Source organism: Martes martes (genome assembly GCF_963455335.1).
Source record: "Martes martes genome assembly, chromosome: 2".
Lineage (NCBI taxonomy): Eukaryota > Metazoa > Chordata > Mammalia > Carnivora > Mustelidae > Martes > Martes martes.
In genome coordinates, this window is record NC_137889.1 from 199,382,479 (window position 1) to 199,409,345 (window position 26,867).

Consider the following 26,867-nt stretch of genomic DNA (forward strand, 5'->3'; position numbering starts at 1 on the left):
CACAACGGAGGTCCAGTGATCTGAGGCATCTTTGCGGAAGGTCCCAAAGTTTCAAGTAAAACCAAAAGTGAACACAGAAAGTGAACAAGAGAAGTTTTAGAAGCTACTTTCTCATTCTGGTGGGCAGAAAACTGCCTTTTACTCTCAAGTAACAGAGAACACTTTTCTCATCTACCACAATACGATCTAGGAAATCGGAGGCAAAGGCACCCGCTATTTCCAAATCAACGACTTGCAAACAGAGGCTGACCATGGCCCTGTGTCCCCTGAAGTCTACTCAGCCACGCCAAGGGAAGGGAGACCAGCACAGCAGTCAAGACACAACAGGACCTCTCTGAGATTAGGAACCTTTTATTGAGACAAAGCAAACCGTGGGCTGAAAATACCACAGCATGAAGGCAGGCTGAGGAGACCAATCTGACTTCTTTTTCCTCTATGGTGGTCCAAATGACAAACTAAAGACACTCCACGATTACTGTTTATACTTAAGGCAATTTAAAAAGCAAGGTCGTAACAAAAAAGCCTATACCTGGCATTCAAAAAGATACTTACAATTTTTGGATGGACTAAAAGAGCTTCATTGGCTATGAAAAACCTGTACAGCAGGGACCTGTTCTGAGCAGGTAAGCCTATATACAAGTAAGAACCTCTTACTCTTGTAACACTGTCCTGTTTAAAGAGAAAATCTTAACTCCCATGCCCTGCAGAGGCCTCTGTGACCCCAGCAAAGCACAGACCTAGCTCTATTAGAGAACTATTTACACGGCACTACAGATACACATACGACCCACATCTGCCCCCTCGCATTTCCCAAACAGGCTATGAATGCCTTCTGGGAGGGTTAAGGCTCATTCGTTCTTGTACCTACAGTGCCAATCAGCAGGCACCCAACATTTTTCTTCTTTGCATGAATGCTAAGTGAAAATGATTTTACACCACCACTATCGGTTACATTTCACACATTCCCACCATTACCCACCTCCAAAACAGAAACACTAAACTGCTACCAAGTTTACTGTGTTCTTCACAATAAAGTACTTTAGGACTCTTTAATGTAAACAGACAACCTTGATTAATTTTCAAAATAATGATACAAATGTAGCATTCTTCTTGGGATGGAACATTTGCTTGGAAGTTACTTCATTCTTTTTCTCTTTTTCAAAAGTGCATCTCGTAGTGCCAGCTGGAACAGAAGAAAAATTATTTAAACGTGGGAATCTTGGGTACACTGTTATACTAACTTGGTTATACGGCAGTGTACCAGAATGGAATCACTAAATCAACAAATCGTGGATGCTATTCCTCGAATTCCCAAGCACTGTTCTTTGATGCCTAGAAATTTTTTAAGACCCCTAGCTTTTGAATTTTAACAATATAGATACATGTTTTTATTTGTTTGCTTTGAAGAATTTTGGAGGGTGGAATTGGCCTTTCTATCTTAATGTTCAAATTTTTTGGATTTTATGGTTTTTAAGTTATTGATTCCTTGCCTTTATTCATATCTGGGTCTTGGTATGTCTTTGTAGACAGACAGAATAGCTAAGGGTAGACACTTAAGGTAGAAAAATTAAGTTCATTTTAACCTAATTTGTATGGCCGAGGAGGTATTTCTCAACTCATCCATGTCTTAATTTCTCATCTGTAAAATCTAAAATCCCAGTACCTACTCATATTGTTGGATACTGATTAAGTTAGTTAAAAAATGGAAAGCTTTAGAATAGTCAAGGCACAGGGTAAGAACTGTATGTTAGTTGGGGCGCCTGGGTGGCTCAGTGGGTTAAAGCCTCTGCCTTCGGCTCAGGTCATGATCCCAGCGTCCTGGGATCGAGCCCCGCATCGGGCTCTCTGCTCAGCAGGGAGCCTGCTTCCTCCTCTCTCTCTGCCTGCCTCTCTGCCTACTTGTGTCTATCAAATAAATAAATAAAATCTTAAAAAAAAATAATAAAATCCGAAAGGGTACCTCCCTTTACATCTCGGTTTTAACAACCTCTCTTCAAAATGCTGTCACTGTATTATTTACATGATGTTGTTGGACATAGTTTAGAACCAGAAAAATGAAGTAAGCAGATAGATTTTATTTTGTAAGTGTTTTATTTATTTGACAGAGAGAGCCCAAGCAGGAGGAGCAGCAGCAGGAGAGGGAGAAGCAGGCTCCCCACTGAGCAGGGAGCCAGACACAGGGCTTGATCCTAGGAAACTGGGATCATGACCTGGGCCAAAGGCAGACACTTAACCGGCTGAGCCACCCAGGAGCCCCAGGCAGATTTTAAATGGCACCTTAATGTAGTTAATACGCCCCTGGTGCCCGCACAGATGGAACACGGCCCTGGAAATCGGGCCATTAACTTTCTGGCCTGGCAGGCTCATACTGGCTAGCAGTCCAGGAACACCGGTTAGCTCTTGACTTGGTTTCCTGGCGATCCTTCAGAATACATTTAGAAACGCTCTGGTACATTCCCCGTGGAGAAAGATATGAAAACATGAATCTATTTTATTATAATGAATTACTAAATAAGAGAGCCGGCTGGGCAGCCCAGGACTACACAGCAAAGCCTGTACATGGATAAAATGAAATCCCTAAAACCTGTAAACATAAAAGCTTTGCAAAAGGGCACATAAGGAAGGATCGTATTGTATTTCACAGATCCGGTGTCAAGAATGTTAGCATAGGGGTGCCTGGGTGGCTCAGTGGGTTAAGCCTCTGCCTTTGGTTCAGGTCATGATCTCAGGGTCCTGGGATCGAGCCCCGCATCGGGCTCTCTGCTCAGCGGGGAGCCTGCTTCCTCCTCTCTCTCTCTGCCTGCCTCTCTGCCTACTTGTGATCTCCGTCTGTCAAATGAATAAATAAAATATTAAAAAAAAAAAAAGAATGTTAGCATAGGGCTGACCTTACAGACCGTCTAGCTTCCACTCCTTTCATTATAGAGGAAGAAAACGGACTCCCCTTTGGTCACACAGGTGAATCTCACCCCAGTTAGGTGTAGGATTTACATGTCCTGACCACTTCCCCCTCTCCATGCTCTCCAATAATACTACCATTAATCCTAAGACACACATAACACAGGGTCCTAAAGGCACAACTGCCTCAAGGGTAAAGAAGTCTTAAAACGACAACAGTGCTCTAACCAATCAAGTTTCACTGAACTCACCTGCTTTTCTCGGAAGGAACGCTTGTTTTTTGACCGGACGTTATGGCTGTATCGCATCATCATAAAATTTTTCTGTTTTTTCTTCTCTTTATTTGTGGAACTGGAAAATGGGTTCATTTTGGTTTTCTTCCTCACAAATTCTTTTCGGTCTGTCTTTCCGGCCTATTAGCACACACACGAGAACACTTCAAGGGTCACCTCCCCCCCAGATGCGTCTCCGCGATGTCAGGCACTCTACTGGATGCCAAGGACAAAGAGGATGGAACTCAGTCCTTGTTCCCCAGTAACTCGCTTCAGGGGAGAAATGACCATGGTACATTGAAATGGGGCAAGGGAGCTCAGTGGAAGAAAAGGGCCTAATTCAGCCAGTCGGATCAGAGGAGCTTCCTAGAAAGGAATGAGCTGTTTTTGGCAGGATGAAGGCATGCACGGTGGGAGAGAGGGGGAGGGCAGAGACTGTCAGGAAGTACGGACAGAACATGAGAAGGGGGAGAAGGAAGAACATGGATTTTTAAACTCATCTGAACAGGTTCCAGTACAAATGGAATGCAGAGGGTGATGTGGAACCAGTATGGGATGGTGCCCAAAACAAATAAGGTGTAGAAACCAGAGCAGGCAAGAAAGGAGGTTGGAGAGGCTGTAGATGTGCAACCAGATAGGCCACAGCACCTGTCAGAGGCTTTTCTTTAATGACTATAAACATCTCCCTGCTTTCCTAATAGCTTGGATAAATGCACTGAGCCTCCCAGATACCAGCACAGGTGCAGGGCCTTTCTGTGTTCCACATCTTGTTTTGGATTGGTGGTTTCATGCTATCTAGTTGTTAAACCTCATCTAACAGAACACCTAAAGCCCGTGCATTTTCTTCTATGCTATTTATACCTTTATTTAAAACATCAGAATAAAATACTGCTCTTCATTTTATTTCATTTTTCACCTTATTTGTTTTTTGTTTGAAGACCAGGGACTGAAACGGTCCTTCACTTACCATGGCCGTTGCTAGCCGTGTCTCCTTGTCAGACTTCGGTTTCTTATGAAGGCGTTCAATGTCCCGAAGAGAAAGCAGCTCACCCCTGCGGTGAAGGACACATATCGTATGAAACCAGGGTGGAGGTCCTTCTCCTGATGCGCTCACCACCACAGGAGCGGACTGAGGCAGCCCCGGGGATGGGCTGATTTACCTGGACTCCTCATCACTATCGATTTCAACACATTTCCTCTTTTGGGCTTTCCCCGGGGCAGCATCAAGTTCCTTCCTCATTTGGGCCATGCGGATTTTCTGGAAGTCTTCCTGAGTTAAAACTCGGCTCGTGCTAACGGCTGCAGCTTTGGCTTTCCGCTCCTCCACGGGCATGCTGTTGAGCTTCTGGGACTTGAAAGCACACAAGAGAGGTTTAAAGAGCTACTAGCTCAAGCGAGAGCTAAGTCGTCCCCCCCGCCCCGCCAGCCCAGCACGAATTAGGTCTTAAGAAACATCAGAGTGCTGCCCTGTACAAGGACGTTTCAGGACTTACTATTTCTTGCTGTTCTTCGTCAGAAGAGTGGAGCACATCAACCCACCCGCCGTCGGCATCTGCCTCCTCACTGAGACTGGTACTCTCCCATCCATCTGTGTGACACACAAGACATTTTTAGTGCTGTCACTTTATGCTGTACTCACGGTAAGTCTAAATAAATTAAGCAAAAGTAAGGTAAAAGTCAATGGAGCTCTACTGACCAAGAATTGGACAATGTTTATGGTTAAATAAACCACATCAATTTAACTAATTTATAGAATGGGAAATAAGCACTGACCATATATCTACCATACACTAAAACCTTAAAATCACTTTTTTTTAACTCTCATGACTCAACAGAAGAGGAAGATACCCTGTAAGTGAAGATACCTACCCCAAGCCACACTGCTAGAAAACGTGGCCCTACGGTGAAATCATAAAAATCATGTCTGAACCGAGAGCCAATGTTCTTTCCACCAAAACAGCAACTGGACATTTCTCTTGGCCACACAGCAAGGGTCTGACAACTTGTCTAAGCGCATTTGTACATGTTTTTAGAAACTCGTTAGAAACAGTCATTCAGAGAACGGAAGTCGAAGATTCTGGATGTGGAAGGACCTTGTAGATACCTCAATGAGGAGGAATTAGTACTTAATGGAGTCACGGCACAATAAGCTTTTGAAATCACAGACGCTTGCAGCTTTTCAGTTGTTCCCCACAAGGAAGTGGTTCAGCTTTCCGGTACGGCACATACACAACCGCTCCCGCAGAAGCCTCAGCTCTGCCTCTAGTCCGGTCGCTTGCTACATTCCACCCTGTATCCTACATTGTAAGTTTCTTATATCCTTCAAGGCTTTGCTCAGTTTGCCTGGAAAATCTCCACTTTTCTACCACTCCTCACTTATTAGTCAAGATACACAGCTCATGGGTCAGCATCTCTGAGGTTTTTTTTTTTTAAGATTTATTTATTTGAGATAGCACGCAGGACCACTTGAGCATGTGTAGAGGCAGAGAGGGATTCAAGGAGACTCCCCACTGACTGGGGAGCCTGACACAGGGCTCAATGCCAGGACCCTGAGATCATGACCTGAGCTAAAACCAAGAGTCAGATGCTTAGCTCACTGAGACACCCAGATGCCCCTCTTTGAGACCTTTTTTGAACTTCTGAGGTAGACCTCACTTCTCTCTTGCCCTTAGGCCCCATTTCAATCATAAATCCTGGTAACACTTTATTGCTGCGCTATTTAAGAAAGGTCTTCAAGGACAGGACACCATTCATCTTTACACTGACAGTGGCTAGCTCACAGGTAATGCTTTATAAGGTTTTGATGATACAATTAATGAATTAATATGAAGAAGACAGGACTCTAGTAATCAAGGAAAAAAGGCTAATCCTGGAAATCAGAATGGAGTCTTCTCAAGCATTCAATAATGTTCAACAAGTGTTCTCCTTCAACAAGGGGACTGCTTGTTGGGGGACTGCTCAGGACTAATCCTCATCATTTTTTCTAGGCAACAAAAAACGATTATTTTTCCTGAATGCCCCGCATGCTCTATATAAGGGGCAGCCGTCCTGAGGACATGACCTCTACACTACAATGCAAGTTCCCTAAGAGCAGGAACCATGCTCATTTTGATCCCCCATGCCTGTTAACAGTGCTTGGCACATAGTCCTTGCTCAATAAATATCTGTTCAATGGATGTTCAGTCAGCACAAAGATTTCAAGATCAATACAGTATAGGAGTGATTTTATCTCCAATAATGGCGAAATGAAAACGAACCTTCATCGTTTTCAGCATCCTCTTCTTTCTCAACTTCTAGAACTTCTGCTCCTGGAATGTAATCCTTAGCATCCAATTCTCCATATTCTTGCACTCTTGCTTCTAGTGAGGCCTCTGTAGGCTTCCCCTAAAGGAAAGAACATTGTTTTGAAGATTTATTTATTTGAGAGACAGGGTGCACGGGTGTGCTCGTGCTCGTGGGGGTAGAGGCAGGGGGAGACGACGTCAAGCGGATTCCCTGAGGAGCGCGGAGCCCAAGCATGAGCATCAGGAGGGGGTGCTTAACCGCCTGAGCCCTCAGTCACCTTCTCCACCCCCTAAAATAAGGGCTTGGTTTTTTTTAAGTAAGGTTTTTAGTAAGGTTCTTAGATGGCATTATTCGTGAAAAGGATTCTTAGGGCACCTGGGTAACTCAGTGAGGCATACACTCTTGATCCCAGCTCAGGTATAGAACTTAGGGTCGGGAGTTTAAGCCTCCAAAGGAAAGGACTCTAAGATTATGAATGTAGAACGGAGAATCATGAACAATGGAAGTAATCAAACGACAGAAACAGTCGACTCATGCTTTGGGGCAAAGTAAATCCCTCAGCTAGGACTCTGCCTCCTACTTCCTTGCTCTCCTCTGATATGATCCGGAAACTGGCAGTTCGTCGAGAACAGCTACTCCAATTCTCAAGTCTTGAGAGCGCCAGCTCTCTTTCTGTTCCACACACACATTTCTCTTCCTTCCCGCTTCCCAAGAGGTCCTACCTGGCTGGTCCTACTGGCTGATGTCAGTACTGGCATCAGTTACTGACTGATCTCTGGAATTCTCATCTGTTAATGATGCCACAAGCTTTCAAGAGGAAACGGCCTGATGGGTCTGTAAGACTCAGTCAGCATTAAGGAGCGTGTGCCCACTACAGAACAGTTAAAGCGACGAGATTTAATTCAATTGTGTTCTGAGAATAAAATTACCAGTACGCATAGTGGAAGCTTCAAAAACACTAAAACTCACACTGTAGGAAGCTAGTCTCACCTTCTGAGACTGTAACCTTTGATCAACATATGCATGTCTCACTCACCCGGAATTTCTTCTGCAACATCTTAGGATTCAGTGTTCGGAAGAGCTGAATCAAAGTTCTAGCAGACATCATCACATCTGTAAAATAACACCTTTAATCAGGAACTCCAGAGCAAAGAGTCTATTGAGAAAAAAGAGTCACTTCATATTCTTTGATCTACGGAGAATAACAGGCATCTTACTCTTATCTCTGTGTGTTTTATACTGAGCCAGGTCTTGGAGAAGTTCTTCAGTCATGGCTAGAGGACATCGAGCTGTTATCTCTTTTATAGCATTGATTCTAGAAAAGGAAAATGAATTTTTATTTTAATTTTTTAAAAATTTTTAAAAAAGATTTTATTTATTTATTTGACAGACAGAGATCACAAGTAGGCAGAGAGGCAGGCAAAGAGAGAGAGGGGCAAGCAGGCTCCCCGCCAAGCAGAGAGCCCGATCTGGGGCTCAATCCCAGGACCCCGGGATCATGACCTGAGCCGAAGGCAGAGGCTTTAACCCACTGAGCCACCCAGGCGCCCCAGGAAAATGAATTCAAAAAGCCCAAGCATCAATCTCAGATGGTTCAATCTAAGAAGGTTTCCTAAAAAGACTAAATCAAAAGGTATATAAATTGGGGACTTCAGGGTCAACAGTCCATTAAAAACATATCCTCTGCCTCCGGGTACATTCTACATACCCTACTGTCATGACCTCCCCAGAGTTCTTGTCGGTGACAAAATTGTTGGCCACAGTCATGAGCACTGACTGAATGATCTGAATTGGGAATAAAAGAAAAGAGATGAGTGTTGAGAAAATGCCTCTATCTACTCAAACATGCGAGGCTGAAGGGACAATAGACCGTTCACGTAAAACTGTCTTCCATCCTCAGTCTGGGAGCTGGACGGAATCAAGACTGAGAAAGACAGATAAAACTACTTTGGTAGCAGTCTTCCTGGCTATCCTTAGATTAAATTCTGCTCTCTTTTAATATTATTTTTCAAGTTGGATTTAAACAACTGCTTTGACTCAGGGCAACCCAATGATTTTATTTTATTTATTTTTAAGTAGGCTCTATACCAGCATGGAGCCCGAAACAGGGTTTGAACTCATAACCCTGAGATCAAGACCTGAGCTGAGATCAAGAGTTGGATGTTTAAGCAACTGAGCCACCTAGGTGCCCCTCCAATGCTATTTTAACCAAAGAAAGGAATTATCAGCGTTGAAAAGAATTACTATAAATAAGTTTACTGGCACTCTTTTTTAATTTACTGATATTCTTGACTTCTCTGACAAAAGCTTTAGCAATCAAAGGCAGGATTCTCAACTTTTCTAAAACGAACTTTATTTTTCTATAGGAAGTTTTTTTTTTTTCAGTTTCTATAACGAAACTTGTGTGTCCATCTCTTTAAGAGTTAGTGTCTCTTCTCATTTTGAAGAAAAACCAGCCCTGCGGGAAAAGCCACCATGATATAGTTTGTAGTGGCACTGCTAGGAGACAGAAGTAAGGGGTAAGAGTTCTCACCTCGGGGGGTACTAGGTGATGAGATGCTTGGGCAGCATACAGAAGGATCTTTGTTACTTCTAAAAATGTAACAGAACAGAAGGATCACAGTCGGTTTACTGCTCTGCCTCTCAGGACCATTATTAAACACAGCAAGCACATTCTCGCCTTAGACGCTACTGCGGCTTAACTCCACCCGGAACCCCCAGCCCCAGAGCCCTGCAGGCTCACACCTCGCTTCCCTCAGGTCCCTACTCAGTCGCCGCCTTTTCAAAATGTCTTTCCTGATATATTCTAACCTAGAATCTGCCCCAGCACTCTGTATTGTCTTTATTCTTCCCTTTTCCTCAAAATACTTATGTTCATGTAGACATTTTAAACACAGACATTTTAAACTCTCTGGATCTCCCTCCAGAATGTGAGCTCTACGAAGGTGAGGACATCCTTTATGTTCTCTGTGGAATTCTTAGCGACTAACTCAATGTCCAGCCTAGAAATCACTAAATAAACAAGTAACTAAAAACATAAATATATACGCACGCTCTCCCTTCAAAGGGGCGGCGTATATTAGGAACAAGACCTCCGGCAAAAGGAAGAAGTGAGGTGAATCCCAATTTGCCATTTACTTGCCGAGTGACCTGGTCTTTTTATTTCTACACCTCACAGGACTGAAGCGAGGATCTGATGAGATGATTATGGAAAGCACTTATTAGCACAGCACCTGGCTTATGTTAGATGTTCAACAAATGCTGGCTTCCTTTCTATCTTGATTCAAGTTCAAGGCAAAAGCTACCATCTCTTCTTTCCTGCCCTTATGTTGTTTTCAACTGAGAATACATGTGAGGTCAATGATAACGTAACATAAAATTCTGGTATCTATTACAGTTACAGTAGGTCAGATTCATTGGTTAGGACTTTCTACCTGTTTAAAATATTACAAAAAGACATGCTTTGAGAACCCAGTCTTTTGTCTTCTAAAAATAACTGTTTCTTAAAGTTGATAAGCAGATTAACCCATGGCAGATGGGGGTAAAGAAAACAAAAGGATTTCCCTCCCCTTTTCTTAAACAGAACACACTTTACTCTTAACTCTTGCCTTTAATAATTCCAAAACAAAAGGCATGAGTAGTTATTCCCACCCAAGGTCAGCAAAGGAACATGGCAAATGGGAAACTTACCTCTTTGGTGGGGCTGCAGAAACCTTTGCAGAAAGGGGTAGAAATTGAAGAGAAAAAGCTGTAGAAAGAAGCATAATCTTTAATATTTATGTAACTGATGCTCTAGAGTTTTATTTTTCCCTAACGCAATTTTATCACCAACCTCAACTAACTAGGGATCATTTTTTATTTTTGTTTTTTCTCAACAAGTATTATGATCCAATGTACTGTATTACCCAAGGAAAGGGAGGGTATGCTGCTGTCATCCTCCTTATGTCTGGGAGAAGAAGTGCATGCACAATAAACCAGGAGGAAAAAAGGCAACCAAAAATGTAACTTCTTCTACTTTTAAAATCGGTGTGGCTGCAGAACTAACTTTTTTAAGTCTTCAAAGATAAAGAGGATTATAGGAAGGAACAGCAATGATATTAAGGTTCCAAAGCAAGGGATAACATAGTAACTCGAGCCTGAATAGCACGTGGTATAATTTCATCACCCAAACCCCACGGTTCTCATTTTATTACTGGATACCAGTCCAATCACACTGGAGGAAGCTCGCTATTTAGCTCAACACTACTCTGAGCTCTGTATTTTGCAGAGAAGACACTAGCAGTCTGGAGTCCCCCTAAATAAAGGCAACAGAGTCTAGTTACTAAAGCAACTGTAGTTTAGAAATGGTAGTTGACATACAGTATCATATTACTTTCAGGTGTCCAGCATCGTGATTTGACATTACCATACATTACAAAATGTTCACCAAAGCAGCTGTAATCTTTAACTACAAGGAGAGAAACTTTGGAAATGGACTTGTCTTACTTAAAGTTCACCATGTCAGAATAAATTAGTTTTTTCTATTTAGCCACAAAGCAAAACCAGGACCAGACCAGTAATAAGGAAGATGTAGATTCAGTGTAAAGATGGATGCTCAACTATAGTCAGTTGTGAAACTCTAGTATCACTTCTATCAAACCATGCTTAAATTACACATCACTTCTGCTTTCCTATGAAGCTCAAATTCAGGCCTGACATGAAATTTCTGCACAAATATAACATAAATTCACCTGGTAATTGTGCGGTAGGACTACAGCCCATGGAGAAAAGGCATTTTATTCGTTAAGATGTTAAGTTTTTCTTAGGAAAAGGGAATAAGTGCTTTCACCCACATGTACTTTCATTTTTAACTGAATATATGTTGACACTGCTAGATTTTCAACAAATAAGGCTGTTTTACTTTTCTTCTTTAAATAAACTTTTCGAAGGGGGTGCCTGGCTGGCTCAGTTGCAAGAGTGTGCAACTCCTCATCTCAGGGTCACGAGTTCAAGCTCCATGTTGGGTGTGATTACATAAAAATAAATAAATAAATAAATAAATAAATAAATAAAATTTAAAAGCTTTAAAAAATAAATTTTAAAAAAACATTCTGAAGAAGGGAACACATTCAATGATGTACACAGCAGCAAATCTCAAGAGTGAAATGATAGGGAACAACCTCAATGCCATTTCTTCATGGCCTAACTTTCTAGAAATCTCATTTTCTACAATAGCAGTTGGTCTGTGAGTATGTGTGAAGTTTCCATATGTACGCACTATACAGATGTATGTATATATGTATATAAAATACCACCAAGGAGCTCCTATAATTTAATTCAACATGAAATAAATGACCAGAGAATTCAGGTTTGCGAACACTGAAAATCTACCAGAGTGGTCTGGAAGTCAGTAAAGCTATAAAGGGATAAAGAAACTGCAAAATGGAGTAATAGCTGATAAAAATACATGGGTTATGATGGCTCAGAAAAACGTACGTGTTGATCAAATAAAGTAGAAAATCAGAACACAAAATAGTCTGTCCATAAAAATATATGTAGAATTTAAGATCCGTATTTACTGATAAGAAAACAAAGTGATAAAAATTGCTGTTTTCGGAGTGGAAGATTTTATTCGTCTCTAAATTGTATGGGTTTAAATGGTTTTGAGGGATAAAATTAAGCCGCTGTTCTACCTTAGTGGCTTTCCTTTCACCAGGAATAATTCTATTTCTAATATTCTCACCAAAATGAGAAACACAATGTAATTCAAACCTCGTGAATTCCCACCAATCTGGAGATGAGGTTCATGAGCATCATTTTCACCTCAAACCTCTCCGTAGAACTCTCTAGCTGCTTTAGCAGTTTTTCTGCAAAATCTGGAAAGCAGAAGATCAGAGGAGTCCACTGTGAGTTTACGGTCTGTACAGCATTATCTGACAGGTGTAGAGAGAGGCAGTTGTTAGATCAGTGACTGTGGTAGTGAGTGTGGAAGTGAGTATGGCAGATCAGTGACTGTACCTGAAATCACTCTGCTGAACCAGGACAGTTACGAACAGCAGCATCACCGAAGGTGAAAAGATTCACACACAGGTGAATGGACTTTCACTGGTGCCCAAAGTTAAGTCTGAAGGATCCCCAGGATTTTGAGCATCCACATCTTGACTGACTGTTTGATAAGAGCCCCACTTAACAGTTCTCAGTCTTGTTCCCCAAAGTGGGGTCCACAGACCACCGGCCGCTGGTCTACCTCATAGCTTGTTAGAAATACAGCATCTCAGGCCCCACCCTAGACCTACTAAGTCAGAATCTGCACCGACAAGAGATTATCAAGTTTTCATTTAGTCAAGCACAATATCCTACCACTACTGTTCGTTAAAGACACAAAGACTCTTCTTCCACATTCTTCTTTTGCTGTGACTGGGAATTACAACTTTAGAACATAATTCCCCAGCTACAACCAACTAGTAACAACAATTACTGACTGTTTATTATTAAGTGCCAGGGAGCTTATATTCCTTGGTAACAGCCAGAGAAAAGGCCAGAAAGGAACTTGGCAAGTCATAATTATAATACCTTGGGGATCATGAATCAAATGAATAGCTGAAAAGTTAAACACCTCTGGTTTCTTCTTCTTTTTTTGTTTCTGAAATAAAATGAGAAGAAAAACATGTACATTACACCACACTATTGCAGGAGGGGAACCTACAACAAATTTCCTTCAAAAACTTTCTTTCAACTAGAACTAAAGGTGGTTTTTCTTTTTACATTAAACCTCGGAAATGTATCAGCAAATAGCACCCGTGAGACTTAAAAGAATTTAGAAATATAAACACTTAAAGACAAAGAAGGGCTAAATGAATGAGGTTTCAGACTAACCATGACAAAATACAAAATGTATTTCATTGGTATACTCTTCTGAAAAGATGAATCCAGCAAGAACACCCTATTATAGGCCATCTTGATCACAAGTGAAAAGTGAGTTTAATCAAATTTATTCAAGTCACAGACTTTGCTAGAGCTGAAAACATTTCATCATCTAAAAAACCGGTACTTAAAAATTCATCACACATTTCTAAGTTTCTCAAAAATTCTATTTATTTCAAATTCTTAAAAGCTTTTGCTAAAAACTCCATATTCTACAGTCTAATGATTCCTACCTCATTTGCCAGGTACAAGCCTCACCTTGAGTACTTTCATAGCCTTTTCCAACCTCTTCTTGTGTTTGGAGCTTTTCTTCCCTGTGGCGTATTGCACTAACAGGTCTCTCGCTGTTGGTCCTTCATCCTGAAGAAGAAACTACTTTGTAAACAAGGAAAATCTGCATAGAAGCAAATAGTAAGGCTTTCAGAGACTTCTTTGTATTTATACTCTGCAACTGCTATCAAAAATGAGCACCACTTAAAATTCAATAAAAAAGATTTGCCTATGTGTACAAACAGGTCCATATAAAGACTGTCACTAAACACTGGTTTTTGTTTTTGTATTCTGCTTTTAATTCTTACCCAAGTATAAAATACAACTTCATTTTTATTTGAAAAAAGAAACTGGAAACACTGTCATTAGGAAAATGCTTAAGCTATAAAACATTCATATTCTGGAATACGTGGAGGTTAAAAGAATGAGGTAGATCTGTGTGTACTAAATGCATGTATATCTATATATACAACACAAAGAAAGCAGGTTGCAGACTAATGCACATATTATTTATATATATTTCAAAGATCTAATATACATATAACATATACACATAAATGCATGGGAAATAAAATGGTTATCTGTGAAGATAAAACAGAGAAGTACGAATAAGACAGGATCAAGAAAACTTTTACCTATAGTATCTGTAATTTTTTTACAATAAGAATATATTATTCACATATTATTTAATAACAAAATGAATTAAAAGAGCTTATTAAATTGTCTGGTACTGTTACCACAATGCTAATATGAGAAAGGATATTTTTTCTTAGAATTTTTTGATTTTACTAAAAAATATTTTTTAATAAAGAAAATTTCATGACATATATCTTCATTTTGCCTTTTAAAAAGATGCCACGATATTATTCCTCTCCTTCTCTAAACACCCTATGATACTGACATCATCTCAAAAAATACACTGGCAGCAATTTTCATTCTAAGTTTATATAATGAGTTAGAGGTACAGCTTTTGAACTAAGAACAAGGCTAAATGAATCCAATTAGTTCTTTACCCAATCTTAGTGAATGTAAGTGACGAATTCTAAATAGAATAAAATCTCAGGATGGCAGAACACAATAAAAGATAAAGGTAATATGTAAGCGTCTTTCTAACTTGAGCAGTCACGGATTTTACAATTTGTACTGAGAGCAACAATGAAATGTGACAGACTACGGTCAAGTTCAGAAGCATCTATGGTTGAACGTATAACCTCAGATTCTGAGTCGCTGTCCTGTTTCTCCTCTTCATCTTTCCCAAGGAAAAATGTCAAAGCAGCAACTAATATCTAAAGACCAATCAGAACGAAGTCAATTACTCACCCCAGCTTACAACAAAGAATAAATACTTTTGTTTATGCATTATTCTCGCACAGAACTAGGATCTGAAGGAATAAAATCAGACTGATGGGATTTGGGCCCATTTTTCTCAATTAAAACACAATGTTGTTATAACATTATTTGTCCCAAAAGTATATATAATTTTAAAAAGATATATTTAGATAAGAACAGCCAGGCTCTATGCAGTTACCCTTTAAGTAGACTACTAGGAATTTCTACATCCCTGCCCCTACCCCAAAAAGTGACACTGTAGCCTTTCTAACAAAAAGTCAAACATGTTCTTAAATTTCTTTCAGCTATGCCTGGGCCCAAAGGAGCAGGCAAGAATTATAGGAGAAAGTAAACACTAAGGCTATCGTTTACTACAAAGCATTTAAAAAACTCCGAACTTCATTTGCCTCCTCTAAAGCACAGATGACCCAGGGAAGCAGCACGACCAAACGTGAACTGCGAGCCCATACGGCACCTCTTCCTCCCACGCCCGTCTCCTTGCTACTCATGGCCTTCACACAGCCCTGTGGACGCTCACCTTGGTGACCTTGGAGAAACATGCGGTTGTGATCACATTGACCGTTTTGGCATCATTCCTGGGGTAAGACATATGAGTGTTTTCCAAGTAAATTTTCATTCTCTTGCATTTCAAAGCATTGACAATGGCACAAAACAGACAATATATATTCCTGCATGTTAGACTCCATGGTTTAAAAAGTTGTGGGTTGGGGCGCCTGGGTGGCTCAGTGGGTTAAAGCCTCTGCCTTCAGCTCAGGTCATGATACAAGGGTTCTGGGATCAAGCCCTGCATCGGGCTCTCTGCTCAGTGGGGAGCCTGCTTCCTCCTCTCTCTGCCTGCCTCTCTGCCTACTTGTGATCTCTGTCTGTCAAATAAATAAATAAAATCTTAAGAAAAAAATAAAATAAAAATAAAAAAAATAAAAAGTTGTGGGTTGCAAAAAATAAATAGTCATAGGAAAAAAAAATCATGGATTGCTAAATTGTCAACCATAGGTAAACATTTAATTAAACTTTAGCCCAGTCTTATGTCAGAAAATTTTGCAGCCATTTAGTATGGGCTGTTTTGAAGAATTTTTAATGACACAGGAACACAGTCAAGATAAGAGAAACAAAAAAATGAATAAAAACTTAATAGTACTGCAAAATCCAACCGTACCTAAAAATTCATATGTTAAAGGGGGCGTCTGGGTGGCTCAGCTGGCTAAGTGGCTGGTTCTTGATTTCACCAGGTCATGACCTTAGGGTCTTGGAGTCTAGCCCCATGTGGGGCTCTACATTCAACAGGAGTCCGATTGAGGATTTCTCTCCCTCTCCTCTGCCCCTCCCCCTCTCCCTGCTTGTGTGTGCATACGCTCTCTCTTTGTATAATAAATTTATTTTTTGAAGATTTTATTTATTTGACAAAAAGAGACACAGCAAGAGAGGAAATACAAACAAGGGGAGTGGGAGAGGGAGAAGCAGGCTTTCCACCTAGTAGAAAGCCCGATGCTGGGCTCGATCCAACGACCCTGGGATCATGACTGGAGCTGAAGGCAGACATTTAACGACTGACAGGAGCCCCATAAATAAATAAATCTTTAAAAAAATTCACACTAAAGAAAAAAACAGGAGAAAAATATCATAAGCTATAAACAGTGATCACCTCTGGGTGATGAAACTATCAAAAAAAATTAAAAACCCTTTCTAGCTTCTCCTAATTTTTTGTTGCAATGAATATTACTTTTATAGTAAAAAAGATATGAATTAGGAGCAATGTATCAATAAACCAAAGTTTACAGAGCCTGATAATTTACATACATGGGATTAACAGACTTGAAAATCCTCAGAGTGGCAGGGTAGAAAGAGCACAGACTTCAGTCTGACATCTGGGTTTGAAGGTCAGCTCTGCCCTTGCCTAACTACTAAGCTTACACTCCATGAACTTTAGTTTTGTCACCTATAAATGGGGATAACGCCAGATAAGCTACATTATGTTGTTCCAAAGGTTGAAAGAGATCCTATGAGGCGGAGGCGGCTCAAGAAATGGTTGCCGATGTTATTAGTTATTTGGATTGCTATTTTTTAAAAATTTCCAACTTAATCTGTGACAGAGATCAAGAAAAATATTTGTGTACTTTGTAGTAATTATAAATGAGTGAGAATCTCCTTCTCAAGAGAGAAACATATACGTTACCAGATGTTTTTTCTGTAGAGCTCAATCATCACATCCAAAGATATCTTAGCTGCAGTTGCATTGCTGTCTCTTAGCATGGTGTACATGAAATTCTGCAGCACCTTAAGAAAAAGAGGAGAAAGAAGACTTAATATAACACTGTATTATAACATATACAATGTATAACATGTATAACATGTACACTGCTGGTGCATACTGCGAACATGGGAAACAAAAGGGTACTTACTATGTTCACCTTATTGTTCTTGTGTTTTGCATTGATATTCTTGATATCAGTGACGATATGTGTGTACAAAGTCTAAGGAAAGGAAACAAAAACATACACATTTAACTAACGTTTCTTTCTTTTTTTTTTTTTTTTAAGATTTTATTTATTTATTTGACAGGCAGAGATTACACGTAGGCAGAGAGGCAGGCAGAGAGAGAGAGGAGGAAGCAGGCTCTCTGCTGAGCAGAGAGCCCGACGCGGGGCTCGATCCCAGGACCCTGGGATCATGACCCGAGCCGAAGGCAGAGGCTTTAACCCACTGAGCCACCCAGGCGCCCCTTAACTAACATTTCTAACCTTGCTCAGTTTGGAGAAAAGTACAAATGTGTGGGAGAATTTAACTTTACCTACTTTTCATTATATAAGCACCATAAACAAAACACAAAGCAGCAGCAAAAATGCAAAAGGGAAGTTGCCCTATTAAGGCTGAACAAGGAGTTACCATATAACCCAACAATTCCAAGAAAAATGAAATATATTTTCACACAGACATTCACAGCAGCATTATCCATAATAGCCAAAAAGTGGAAACAACCCAACTGTCCACTAACTGATGAAAAGACAAACAAAATGTGGTATAACTATATGACGGAGTATTACCTGGCAACAAAAAGGAAGGGCGTACTGACACATTTAACAACGAAGATGAACTCTGAAAGCAATATGCTAAGTGAAAGAAGCCAGACACAAATACTACACATTGGGTGATTCCATTTATATGAAATACCCGGGACAGACAAATCTATAGAGACCAAAAGTAGATTAGTGGTGACCCAGGCCTGAGAAAAGATGGGGAAATGGGGAGTGAATGCTAATGGGAATGGGGTTTCTTTTTGAGGGGGATAAAAATTCTCCAAAATTGACTGTAGTGATGGTTGCAAAGTCTGTGAATATAAAAAAAACCGCTGAACTGTACATTTCCAATAGATGAATCATATGTGAATTATATCACAATAAAGTTATTTTTATAAAGGAAAATTGCTCCATTTACTTACCCCCTAACTGGTTTACCAATACCACAGGTACCCAAAATATGCTCCCACAGACAACTTTTATCTCACAGTTAGGCCCAGAAATACAATTGCTAAAATCAAATGGTGGCAGTCTCTTAATACTTGGAAAAAAAGTTTTTTAATAAATGCAAACTTAAATTTTTCTTTCTTCAATTTCTTTCACAAACCTTCAGCCCTAGCATTACTTATACAAGCAAATACGAAGTCACAGGGAAATCTTAATAACAAAAGAAGTGTTTGGGAGATAGGGTGGGGGCTGTCAGAGTTCGCGGTGTCCAGCCCATGCTCTGATGTAGCTCACTGGTGAAGTACAGGTGAAAAAGGCAGGGGTACTGGAGCCGCACTGCCCCGGTTTACATTCCTGCCTCCCCACTAACATGGCCTGTGACTCTGGGCATCTTACTTTACCTCCTCAAGCCTCAGCCTTTTCATTTGTAAAATAACAGTAATAATACACCGGATCTCACCTTGTGAGTAAACAAGTATTTAAAAAGCTCTGAATGGTAGCTGGGAAAAACTAAGCACTCAATAAATGTTAGCTATTAGCACCACGTTGTATGCACACAAGCACTGATTTTTTCCTATTAAAATTTTTCTTAACTGCATCCAACAACATGGAGTATTAAGAATTCAACCTAGGGGGCACCTGGGTGGCTCAGTGGGTTAAAGCCTCTACCTTCGACTCGGGTCATGATCCCAGGGTCCTGGGATCGAGCCCCGCATCGGGCTCTCTGCTCAGCAGGGAGCCTGCTTCCTCCTCTCTCTCTACCTGCCTCTCTGCCTACTTGTGATCTCTGTCTGTCAGGTGAATAAATAAAATCTTAAAAAAATAATAATAATAATAAAAAAATAAAAAAGAATTCAATCTAGGGACGCCTGGGTGGCTCAGTTGGTTAAGCGGCTGCCTTCGGCTCAGGTCATGATCCCAGGGTCCTGGGATCGAGTCCCACATCGGGCTCCTTGCTCAGCAGGGAGCCTGCTTCTCCCTCTGCCTCTGCCTGCCTCTCTGTCTGCCTGTGTTCACTCTCTCTGACAAATAAATAAATAAAATCTTTAAAAAAAAAAAAAGAATTCAATCTATAAGTTTTAGGGGCGCCTGGGTGGCTCACTGGGTTAAAGCCTCAGCCTTCAACTTGGGTCATGCTCAGGGTCCTGGGATCGAGCTCCACATCGGGGTCCCTGCTCAGGGGGGAGCCTGCTTCCTCCTCTCTCTCTGCCTGCCTCTCTGCCTATTTGTGATCTCTGTGTGTCAAATAAATATATAAATAAATCTTTAAAAAAAGAAAAAAAGAATTCAATCTATAAGTTTTAACGTCACTGCAAGGAAAAATGAAAATATAAGGGGGGAATAAAGCAATTTCACTGCTCACCTTTCGCAGAAGCTTATCATGGCAACGCAGAAGTTCAAAGAAGAGTTCCAGCAAACTCGATGGGTTGATGAGATTCTTATTTCTCAGCAAGATCAAAGCTTTGCAAAATGTCTAAGGAAGGAAAAGAAAACATACTATGTGATAATGATGAAATAAAGATGAGAAAAGGGAGCATGTATGTCCCAAAAGAGCACGCTACCTTCTACTAATTAGATACTATTCTGGGCACTGGAACAGAACAATCAGCCTCTGCCCTCACGGACCTTCCACTGGGAGCAGGCAGAAGAGCAGACAGGAAGCACGTAAACAGGTGTATCTCAGACAGTGACATATGCCACGAAGAACGGTAATATCACTGATACGCAGTGACTGTGGGGGGGCCTGCTTTACACATGGAAGTCAAGGAAGTGTCAAGATAGGACAAACCCGGGGCGCCTGGGTGGCTCAGTTGTTTAGGTGCCTGCCTTCGGCTCAAGTCATGATCTCAGGGTCCCGAGATCAACTGTCACATTGGGCTCCCTGCTCAGCGGGGAAATCTGCTTCTCCCTCTCCCTCTGACTCTTCCCTGCTTGTGCTCTCTCTGTCTCAAATAAATAAATAAAACTTTAAAAAAAATATGACAACCCCCTAGTGACCCATGAATGCACAAAGATAAGAAAGGTGAGGTAACAAGAACAGAATAAACTGGAATCATCAATCTGAATTTGTGACCTTCCAAGACAGTCCTTGGATGTACTGTTAGCACCAAGAATCAGCCAACAGCACTTAACAGCACGCCCGCTTACCACCAACTTTCACAAGTACCCTTATCGCCCAAGGTTTGGCTTCTGCTACCATTCTGCATTAATGGAACAAGTAATCCTTGGAGAGTAGTTGATTCCAAGTCTTGCAGCAGGAAAAGCAGTAAAAAAGGTTTTAGAATTATTTCTGCCAGAATGTAAGGATGCTTTCAAAAATAACAGGGGCTTAGGGGCACCTGGGTGGCTCAGTGGGTTAAGCCTCTGCCTTAGGCTCAGGTCATGATCCCGGGGTCCTGGGATTGAGCCCCCGAATCAGGCTCTCTGCTCAGCGGGAAGCCTGCTTCCCCCTCTCTCTCTGCCTACTTGTGATATCTCTCTCTCTGTGTGTCAAATAAATAAATAAAATATTTTAAAAAAGAGGAGCTTAGTCAAAAGAACTGAGAAGCTCCCACTGGCCAGGTGATAATAATTTGAACAAAAAAATAAATAACACTTAAAAAAAGAAATGAATACAAGGGGCATCTTCGGTTAATGCTGGTTAAGTGTCTTGACTCTTGGTTTCAGCTCAGGTCATGATCTCAGAGTCAGGAGATCGAGCCCTGCGGTGGGCTCCAAGCTCAGCATCGAGTCTGCTTAGAGTCTCTCCTTCCCTTTCCCTCTGTCTCTCCCCGGCACCACAAAATACATGGGTATTTTGTTTCTTCCATTAAGAAACAAAGTCTGTTCTATCTGCATAAGTAGGAAAAAGTGAGCAAAAACTTGGGAATAATTCAAAAGTCCTGGGAAAATAACAAAACACTAGGCAGAAAGTCCAGTAGCTGTCAAGGACCGGCGGTCAACACAATCACCAATTAGAAAGAGGAGCCACCAGTTTGTTTTAGGGACACCCAGGTGGCTCAGTCAGTTACGTGTCTGCTCAGGTCTGGATCCCGAGGTCCTGGGATGGAGCACCGCATCAGGTTCCCTGCTCAGCGGGGAGCCTGCTTCTCCCTCCCCCTCTGCCTGCTGTTTCCCCTGCTTGTGCTCGCTCTGTGTGTCAAATAAATAAATAAATAAAATCTTAAAAAAAAAAAAAAAAGAGGATCCACCATCTTTTTTAAATGAATCCTTTAAAGAGGAATGCTAATTACACACTCAATCCCTTGTTTCCGAGGAAAGGAAATCTCCATTAATTATTTTTTAAAGACCTATTAATCATCATAAAAAACTATAAAGAAACATACACACATTTACTTATTCAACAATGCCTGCAGACCAGTTTGGTCGGGTACTATGAGACACACAAAACTTAAAGGAAACCTCATTCCTTGGGAAGACACTAAGTCTCATACTCAAAATCCCAATCTGTATGACCTATAGGGACTTGAAGTTTTATGACGTAAGTAGACGTCCTTGGACTAACAGTTTGAAGTCTCTTGGGCTGTGCTTCCAGGTCCCACATCCCAGCTGAAAGTCATTCAGTGGACAACCCACACCTTGAAACTCTGGCTTGTCTGATATCTTTTCTTTCAGGCCTAATCAAATTAATAAAATCCTAAAGAAGTATAAAAACGGTAGAACTACAAAAAGTCCAGGAAAATCTAAGAGAAAGAAACAAAACTGAATCTACACAGGTAGTCTAAGTTTTGGCATAAGATATTAACATGCTTGTGATCATAATATTTGTGTCAGTTCTACCTGCTGTAGCGGTGTCTGAAAAGCAGATGTATGAAATCTGAAAATGCCTCCGGCTGGGCTCCCAAGAAGCAGAGGCCGATTCATTACAGTGATTTGTCGAGGGGTGGTCTCTTCTAGAAGAGAAGTAAAGGAAGCAGGGTAGGGCAGACCAAGGAAAAGCTGAGCAAGGATACGTCCTTGGCTGGAGACCAGCTTTAGTCCAGTCACACAGAAGCCCTGGAGAACGAACTGTAACACAAAGTTGGACCCACACTGAGGGAAGAGGCTGGGCTTTTGTACCTCTGGGATAGTCAGGTACCAGCCATAGGCTGAGAGGGCAACCTCCCATATGCTAGGGCTGTCACTTAGCTGGAGACAAGGCACCGGAGAAAGGATAGCTGGGGGCCAGTACCAGCCAACATCCACCACAGGTGAGGGAGACAGGAGCACAAGGCTGGTAAAGGGGATCTCAGCCAGGACTGAATATCAACCACTAAAGCGACAATATTTAAATGCTCAAACTGGCCAGTTAATGAGGAAATTTACAAAATCAAGCATTATAGGAGTTCTCCTAATCAATTCTGGTTTGGCACTTCCCAATTCGAACTGAATTTTATTCAAACTCTTAAAATTTATTTATATATTTATTTGACACACAGAGATCACAAGTAGGTAGAGAGGCAGGCAGAGAGAGAGAGGAGGAAGCAGGCTCCCCGCAGAGCAGAGAGCCCGATGCAGGGCTCGATGCCCGGACTCTGGGATCATGACCTGAGCCGAAGGCAGAGGCTTTAACCCACTGAGCCACCCAGGCGCCCCCAAACTCTTAAAATTTAAAAATAAATGAATACATAAAGCACTGTAAAAACTGTAAATTATAATTAGAGTTCTTAATGTATAAGAGATTTGAGTGACTAGAAGGAATCACGTATTTAAAGGACCATCCTGGCAGGGTTAGCATGCTGGAAAAATAGAAAGATCAGAGAGAGAGGAATGTAGCAAAAAAGGAGATGAGGTCAAAAATACTGGCAGGCGCCCCTGGCCGGCTCAGTCGGTAGAGCATCTAACTCTTGATCTCAGGGTTGTGAGTTCGGACCCCACACTGGGTACAGAGATTACTTAAAAATAAAATCTTGGGACGCCTGGGTGACTCAGTCGGCTAAGCTGCTGCCTTTGGCTCAGGTCATGATCCCAGGGTCCTGGGATTGAGTCCCGCATCAGGCTTCTTGCTCAGCACGGAGCCTGCTTCTCTCTCCACCTCTGCCTGTTTGTGTGCGCGCGCGCTCTCTCTCTCTCTCTGATAAATAAATAAATAAAATCTTTAAAAATAAAAAATAAAATAAAATCTTTCTAAAAAAACCCCAAAAAACAAACAAACAAAAAAACCCAAAACATTGGCAAGAAGCAGATTATATAGGGACTTACAGGCCATGTTAGTAATTTTGAGTTTTACTCTAAGTGTAGATGAGAAGCCACAGAAAGATTTTAAGGAACAGGTGACACATTCTGATTTACATTTTAAGAAGATGTTTAGCTGAGGCTGTCCTCATTTAAACACATTATTTGCACACATAAACACAGCACAATAGATCAATCCAAATACTGGACCTACCATTCGAAGATCTGGATCCAAGACAGTGTGATTGTAGGAGAGAAGATCTTTCAGCTCTTGAGGAAAATTACTTAAATGTTCTGGATAGCAGTGACCAATCTGTAACAAAGCAAAGGTTCTTCTGAAGTTTCTTTCTCTCCTATAATTCATATGCACATACACACGATGCTCTGCAAAAGGAGAGTAAAAGGCTGTTTCACAGAAGTAGATGGTTTCAAATAATTTTTCTATTCTACATGCTAATTTCCTGACTTCTTTCATATTTCTTCTAATCTTAGTAAAACATGTGTGACAAATTAGAATCTGCTCTTATGATGAATTTGGCAAAAAAACCAAACAGCCTCAAAGTTTTGCTTTGGTTGGTTCTGCGAAATGCTCCAGCAAAATCTTCTAATTCGGCTTAGGGAGAAAATAAAATTTGCAAAAAGGGAAACTTAAAAATATTTTTTTAATTAAATTTCCACTCCTGACTGGAATAAGGTTGGGTATTACTGGAAAAATATTCTGCAAACTGTATAAAACAACTGGTCTACGTTTTACTCAGAAATCCTCTTACCTGTGCCATAAACATCACCAGCTCTGCCAGTTCTTTGCTAGGTTTATTTGGTTGTAATTTGAAAATCTCCACATTGGATTTGTAGTGATTATACTGCTGTAGAAACTGTAGGAAAATAAAATTTAAGTTGGTCACCTTCTATTATATGGCTTTCTCAGTAAAGAATGAGAAATTACTTAGTAGACATCTCTGACAGTGGCATGGAGAAAAAGGTATGGCAAAAGTGTGCAGGAACATCTTTTCCTTACCCACATCCTTCAAAATAAGTTTTGAAAAATGTGAGCACATCATAGGTAATCTAAAGACCCTTTCCTTTATCATTAGAAACGTAGGTTATGTGGTGTAAAGCACATTAGAGCAAGAATCAAAAACTCATATTCAATATGTAGAACACTCACAGCAGCAGAAAAATAAAGGTCAGAATAAGTAAATTATATTGCAACTATATAAAATTCTCCAGTCAAAATCCCCATCTTCCTTCAAATAATGAATAAGATTTTATCTTGGAGTTCTACATAGGATGTGTCAACAGCAAAAGCAATACACAAAAATAATGATAACAGCTTCCACTTATTCAACACTTGCTATATGCCAAGTCATTGTGTACCTCATTTAATTATATTTAATTCTAACAACCCAGCAATCTAATGTTGGAACTCACCAGGCCTCAGTTTCATGCCCTATATCTACTCTCCAGCGGCAGGCCACAGTTTTAAATTGTGTGAGTGTATGAGAGGCACTGTGAGAATGAGGTTTTTTTTTAAGTTTTATTTATTTATTTATTTTTAGAAAGAGACAGAGATGGGGTGCCTGGGTGGCTCAGTGGGTTAAAGCCTCTGCCTTCGGCTCAGGTCATGATCTCAGGGTCCTGGGATCTAGCCCCGAATCAGGCTTTCTGCTCAGCAGGGAGCCTGCTTCTCCCTTCCTTCTCTGCCTGCCTCTCTGCTTGTGATCTCTCTCTCTCTCTGTCAAATAAATAAATAAAATCTTTATTTAAAAAAAAAAAAAAGACAGAGAGCATGAGTGGGGGGAGTGGCAGAGGGAGAGACTCTTCAAGCAGACTCCCTGAGACAGGAGCCCATGACAGCGCTCTATCCCAGGACCCTAAGATCATGACCTGAGCCAAAATCAAGAGTCAGGTGCTAACTGAGCCACCCAGGTACCCTGAGAATGACTACTTGTATTAGCAGCCCTAACGGGCCCAGGGCACTCCGTATTCATTATCTCCAATTGCCTGGCTGGCATCTGTGTTAATAGACATCTTAAACTAGCACAGTCAAAAAACAAAACTCTTGATTTCCCCCAACAAAACTCTTAGGCCTCCGCTTTCTCCAAGACCAGGAGTCAAGAAAAAGACCTACAGCCCCTACATGCTTCAGATAAGACCCTGCTCTCTTGACTCCACATCACCATTGACAGGAGTGAGGAGAAGGCCCCAGAACTCCGTGTGCTCCCGACAAGATCCTTAACTCACTTCTTCCCCCTCCTAGCCATAGTCCAGCCGCCACTATCTGCCTTGAGATTGTTAAGAACTAGTATCATCACGCCCCTTAACGTTCATCAGTCACCACAAAGGTCCAGGACTCCCAGGTCATCCCTTATTCCCCTCTCTCTAGTCCCCAAACCGGAGGAGTTAAGGACTCTTGGGAGGGGCCAGGACATAATTCTTTTTAAAGCACTCCAGCCACTCCGACGCTCCATGGAAAACTGCTTCTCTGCGGACACAATGCTGCCCCGTTTTCTTCCGCTCAGCAAGTGTCCTCTTTGTTCGTCGGTGCTGCTTCTAGAGCACTGACATCCCTCCAGACTGGGACCCCTTCCTGCTCCTTAACTGCCCCCACGGCCAGCTTTGAATCTTGCGTCCGGAGGTGCACTGGCGGCTCTCGGAAACACGTCCCGTGGCAGGCTTTCCGACACGCGGGTCATCCAGTGTCACCGACCTACTCAACTTAGGGGTCTCTGAAGGCAAAAGGCTGAAAATCTACATGGAAGTTAGAGATGGGGAGGGGGCATTTGTCCCTCCATCTCTATGAGATCGGGAGAGAAGCCTTAAAGCAAAATAATAATAAAATAAAATCTCTAAGGGTGTTTCCTTGGCAGCAGGGACTACAGAGTAGAGACGGGCAGCAAATTTCCACGACGTGGGGAACGAAACCAGAGGCATGTCCCTCCCTCAACCTCCTGTCTCCTCCCGAGGGATCCCTGGACCTAACCGAAGAACTTGGGGCGAGTCAGGACCCAGCTCCCCTCTACGCCCTCCCCCGGCCCGGGCCCCGGCGCCACGCCGCACTCCCACCTCCTCGACGTAGGCTGGCGGATCCCGCTTTATCAGATTCTGCAACTGCGGCAGGTTGCTGGGCAGCTTGTTATTGTTTCTGCCAGACATGTCGGCGGCTGACGGGCTCCGCAAGGAATAGTTCTAAGAAACCCCACACCTCCGGCCACCACCAACCGTGTCGGCCGCGTGCGGGAATCCTGCTTCCGAGAATAACCGGAAGCAGCAC

At 41.6% G+C, this 26,867-nt stretch overlaps 1 protein-coding gene across 2 annotated transcripts; it reads right to left on the bottom strand.

Annotated features, from left to right (window-relative positions):
- Nucleotides 1–335: 335 nt before the first annotated feature.
- SDAD1 (SDA1 domain containing 1) lies at nt 336–26,867 on the bottom strand. 2 transcript variants are annotated; one of them, XM_080795583.1, is made up of 22 exons: nt 26,660–26,867; nt 24,364–24,468; nt 23,808–23,906; nt 19,803–19,913; nt 17,378–17,449; nt 17,152–17,252; nt 15,496–15,553; nt 14,840–14,914; nt 13,617–13,718; nt 13,008–13,077; nt 12,207–12,310; nt 10,146–10,203; nt 8,989–9,047; nt 8,164–8,240; nt 7,673–7,770; nt 7,492–7,568; nt 6,428–6,554; nt 4,664–4,758; nt 4,331–4,521; nt 4,138–4,222; nt 3,150–3,311; nt 336–1,183 (listed from the first exon to the last, which is right to left on the bottom strand). In XM_080795583.1, the coding sequence occupies exons 1-22, from the start codon at nt 26,747–26,749 to the stop codon at nt 1,136–1,138; spliced, it is 2,064 nt and encodes a 687-aa protein (XP_080651709.1). In that variant the 5' UTR covers nt 26,750–26,867; the 3' UTR covers nt 336–1,135. The 2 variants fall into 2 exon arrangements, with proteins under 2 accessions (XP_080651709.1, XP_080651710.1); XM_080795584.1 differs by having other exon boundaries at nt 23,808–23,977.

What these genes read in the sequence shown, in the direction of transcription:
- SDAD1 (XM_080795583.1), bottom strand. Translation starts at nt 26,749, where the DNA reads ATGTCTGGCAGAAACAATAACAAGCTGCCCAGCAACCTGCCGCAGTTG. An exon ending in TGGATCCAGATCTTCGAATG is followed by an intron (nt 19,914 to 23,807) that starts GTAGGTCCAGTA and finishes TTCCTTCCTTAG; the next exon opens with ACATTTTGCAAAGCTTTGAT. An exon ending in GATTGGTGGGAATTCACGAG is followed by an intron (nt 10,204 to 12,206) that starts GTTTGAATTACA and finishes TTCTTTCTACAG; the next exon opens with CTTTTTCTCTTCAATTTCTA.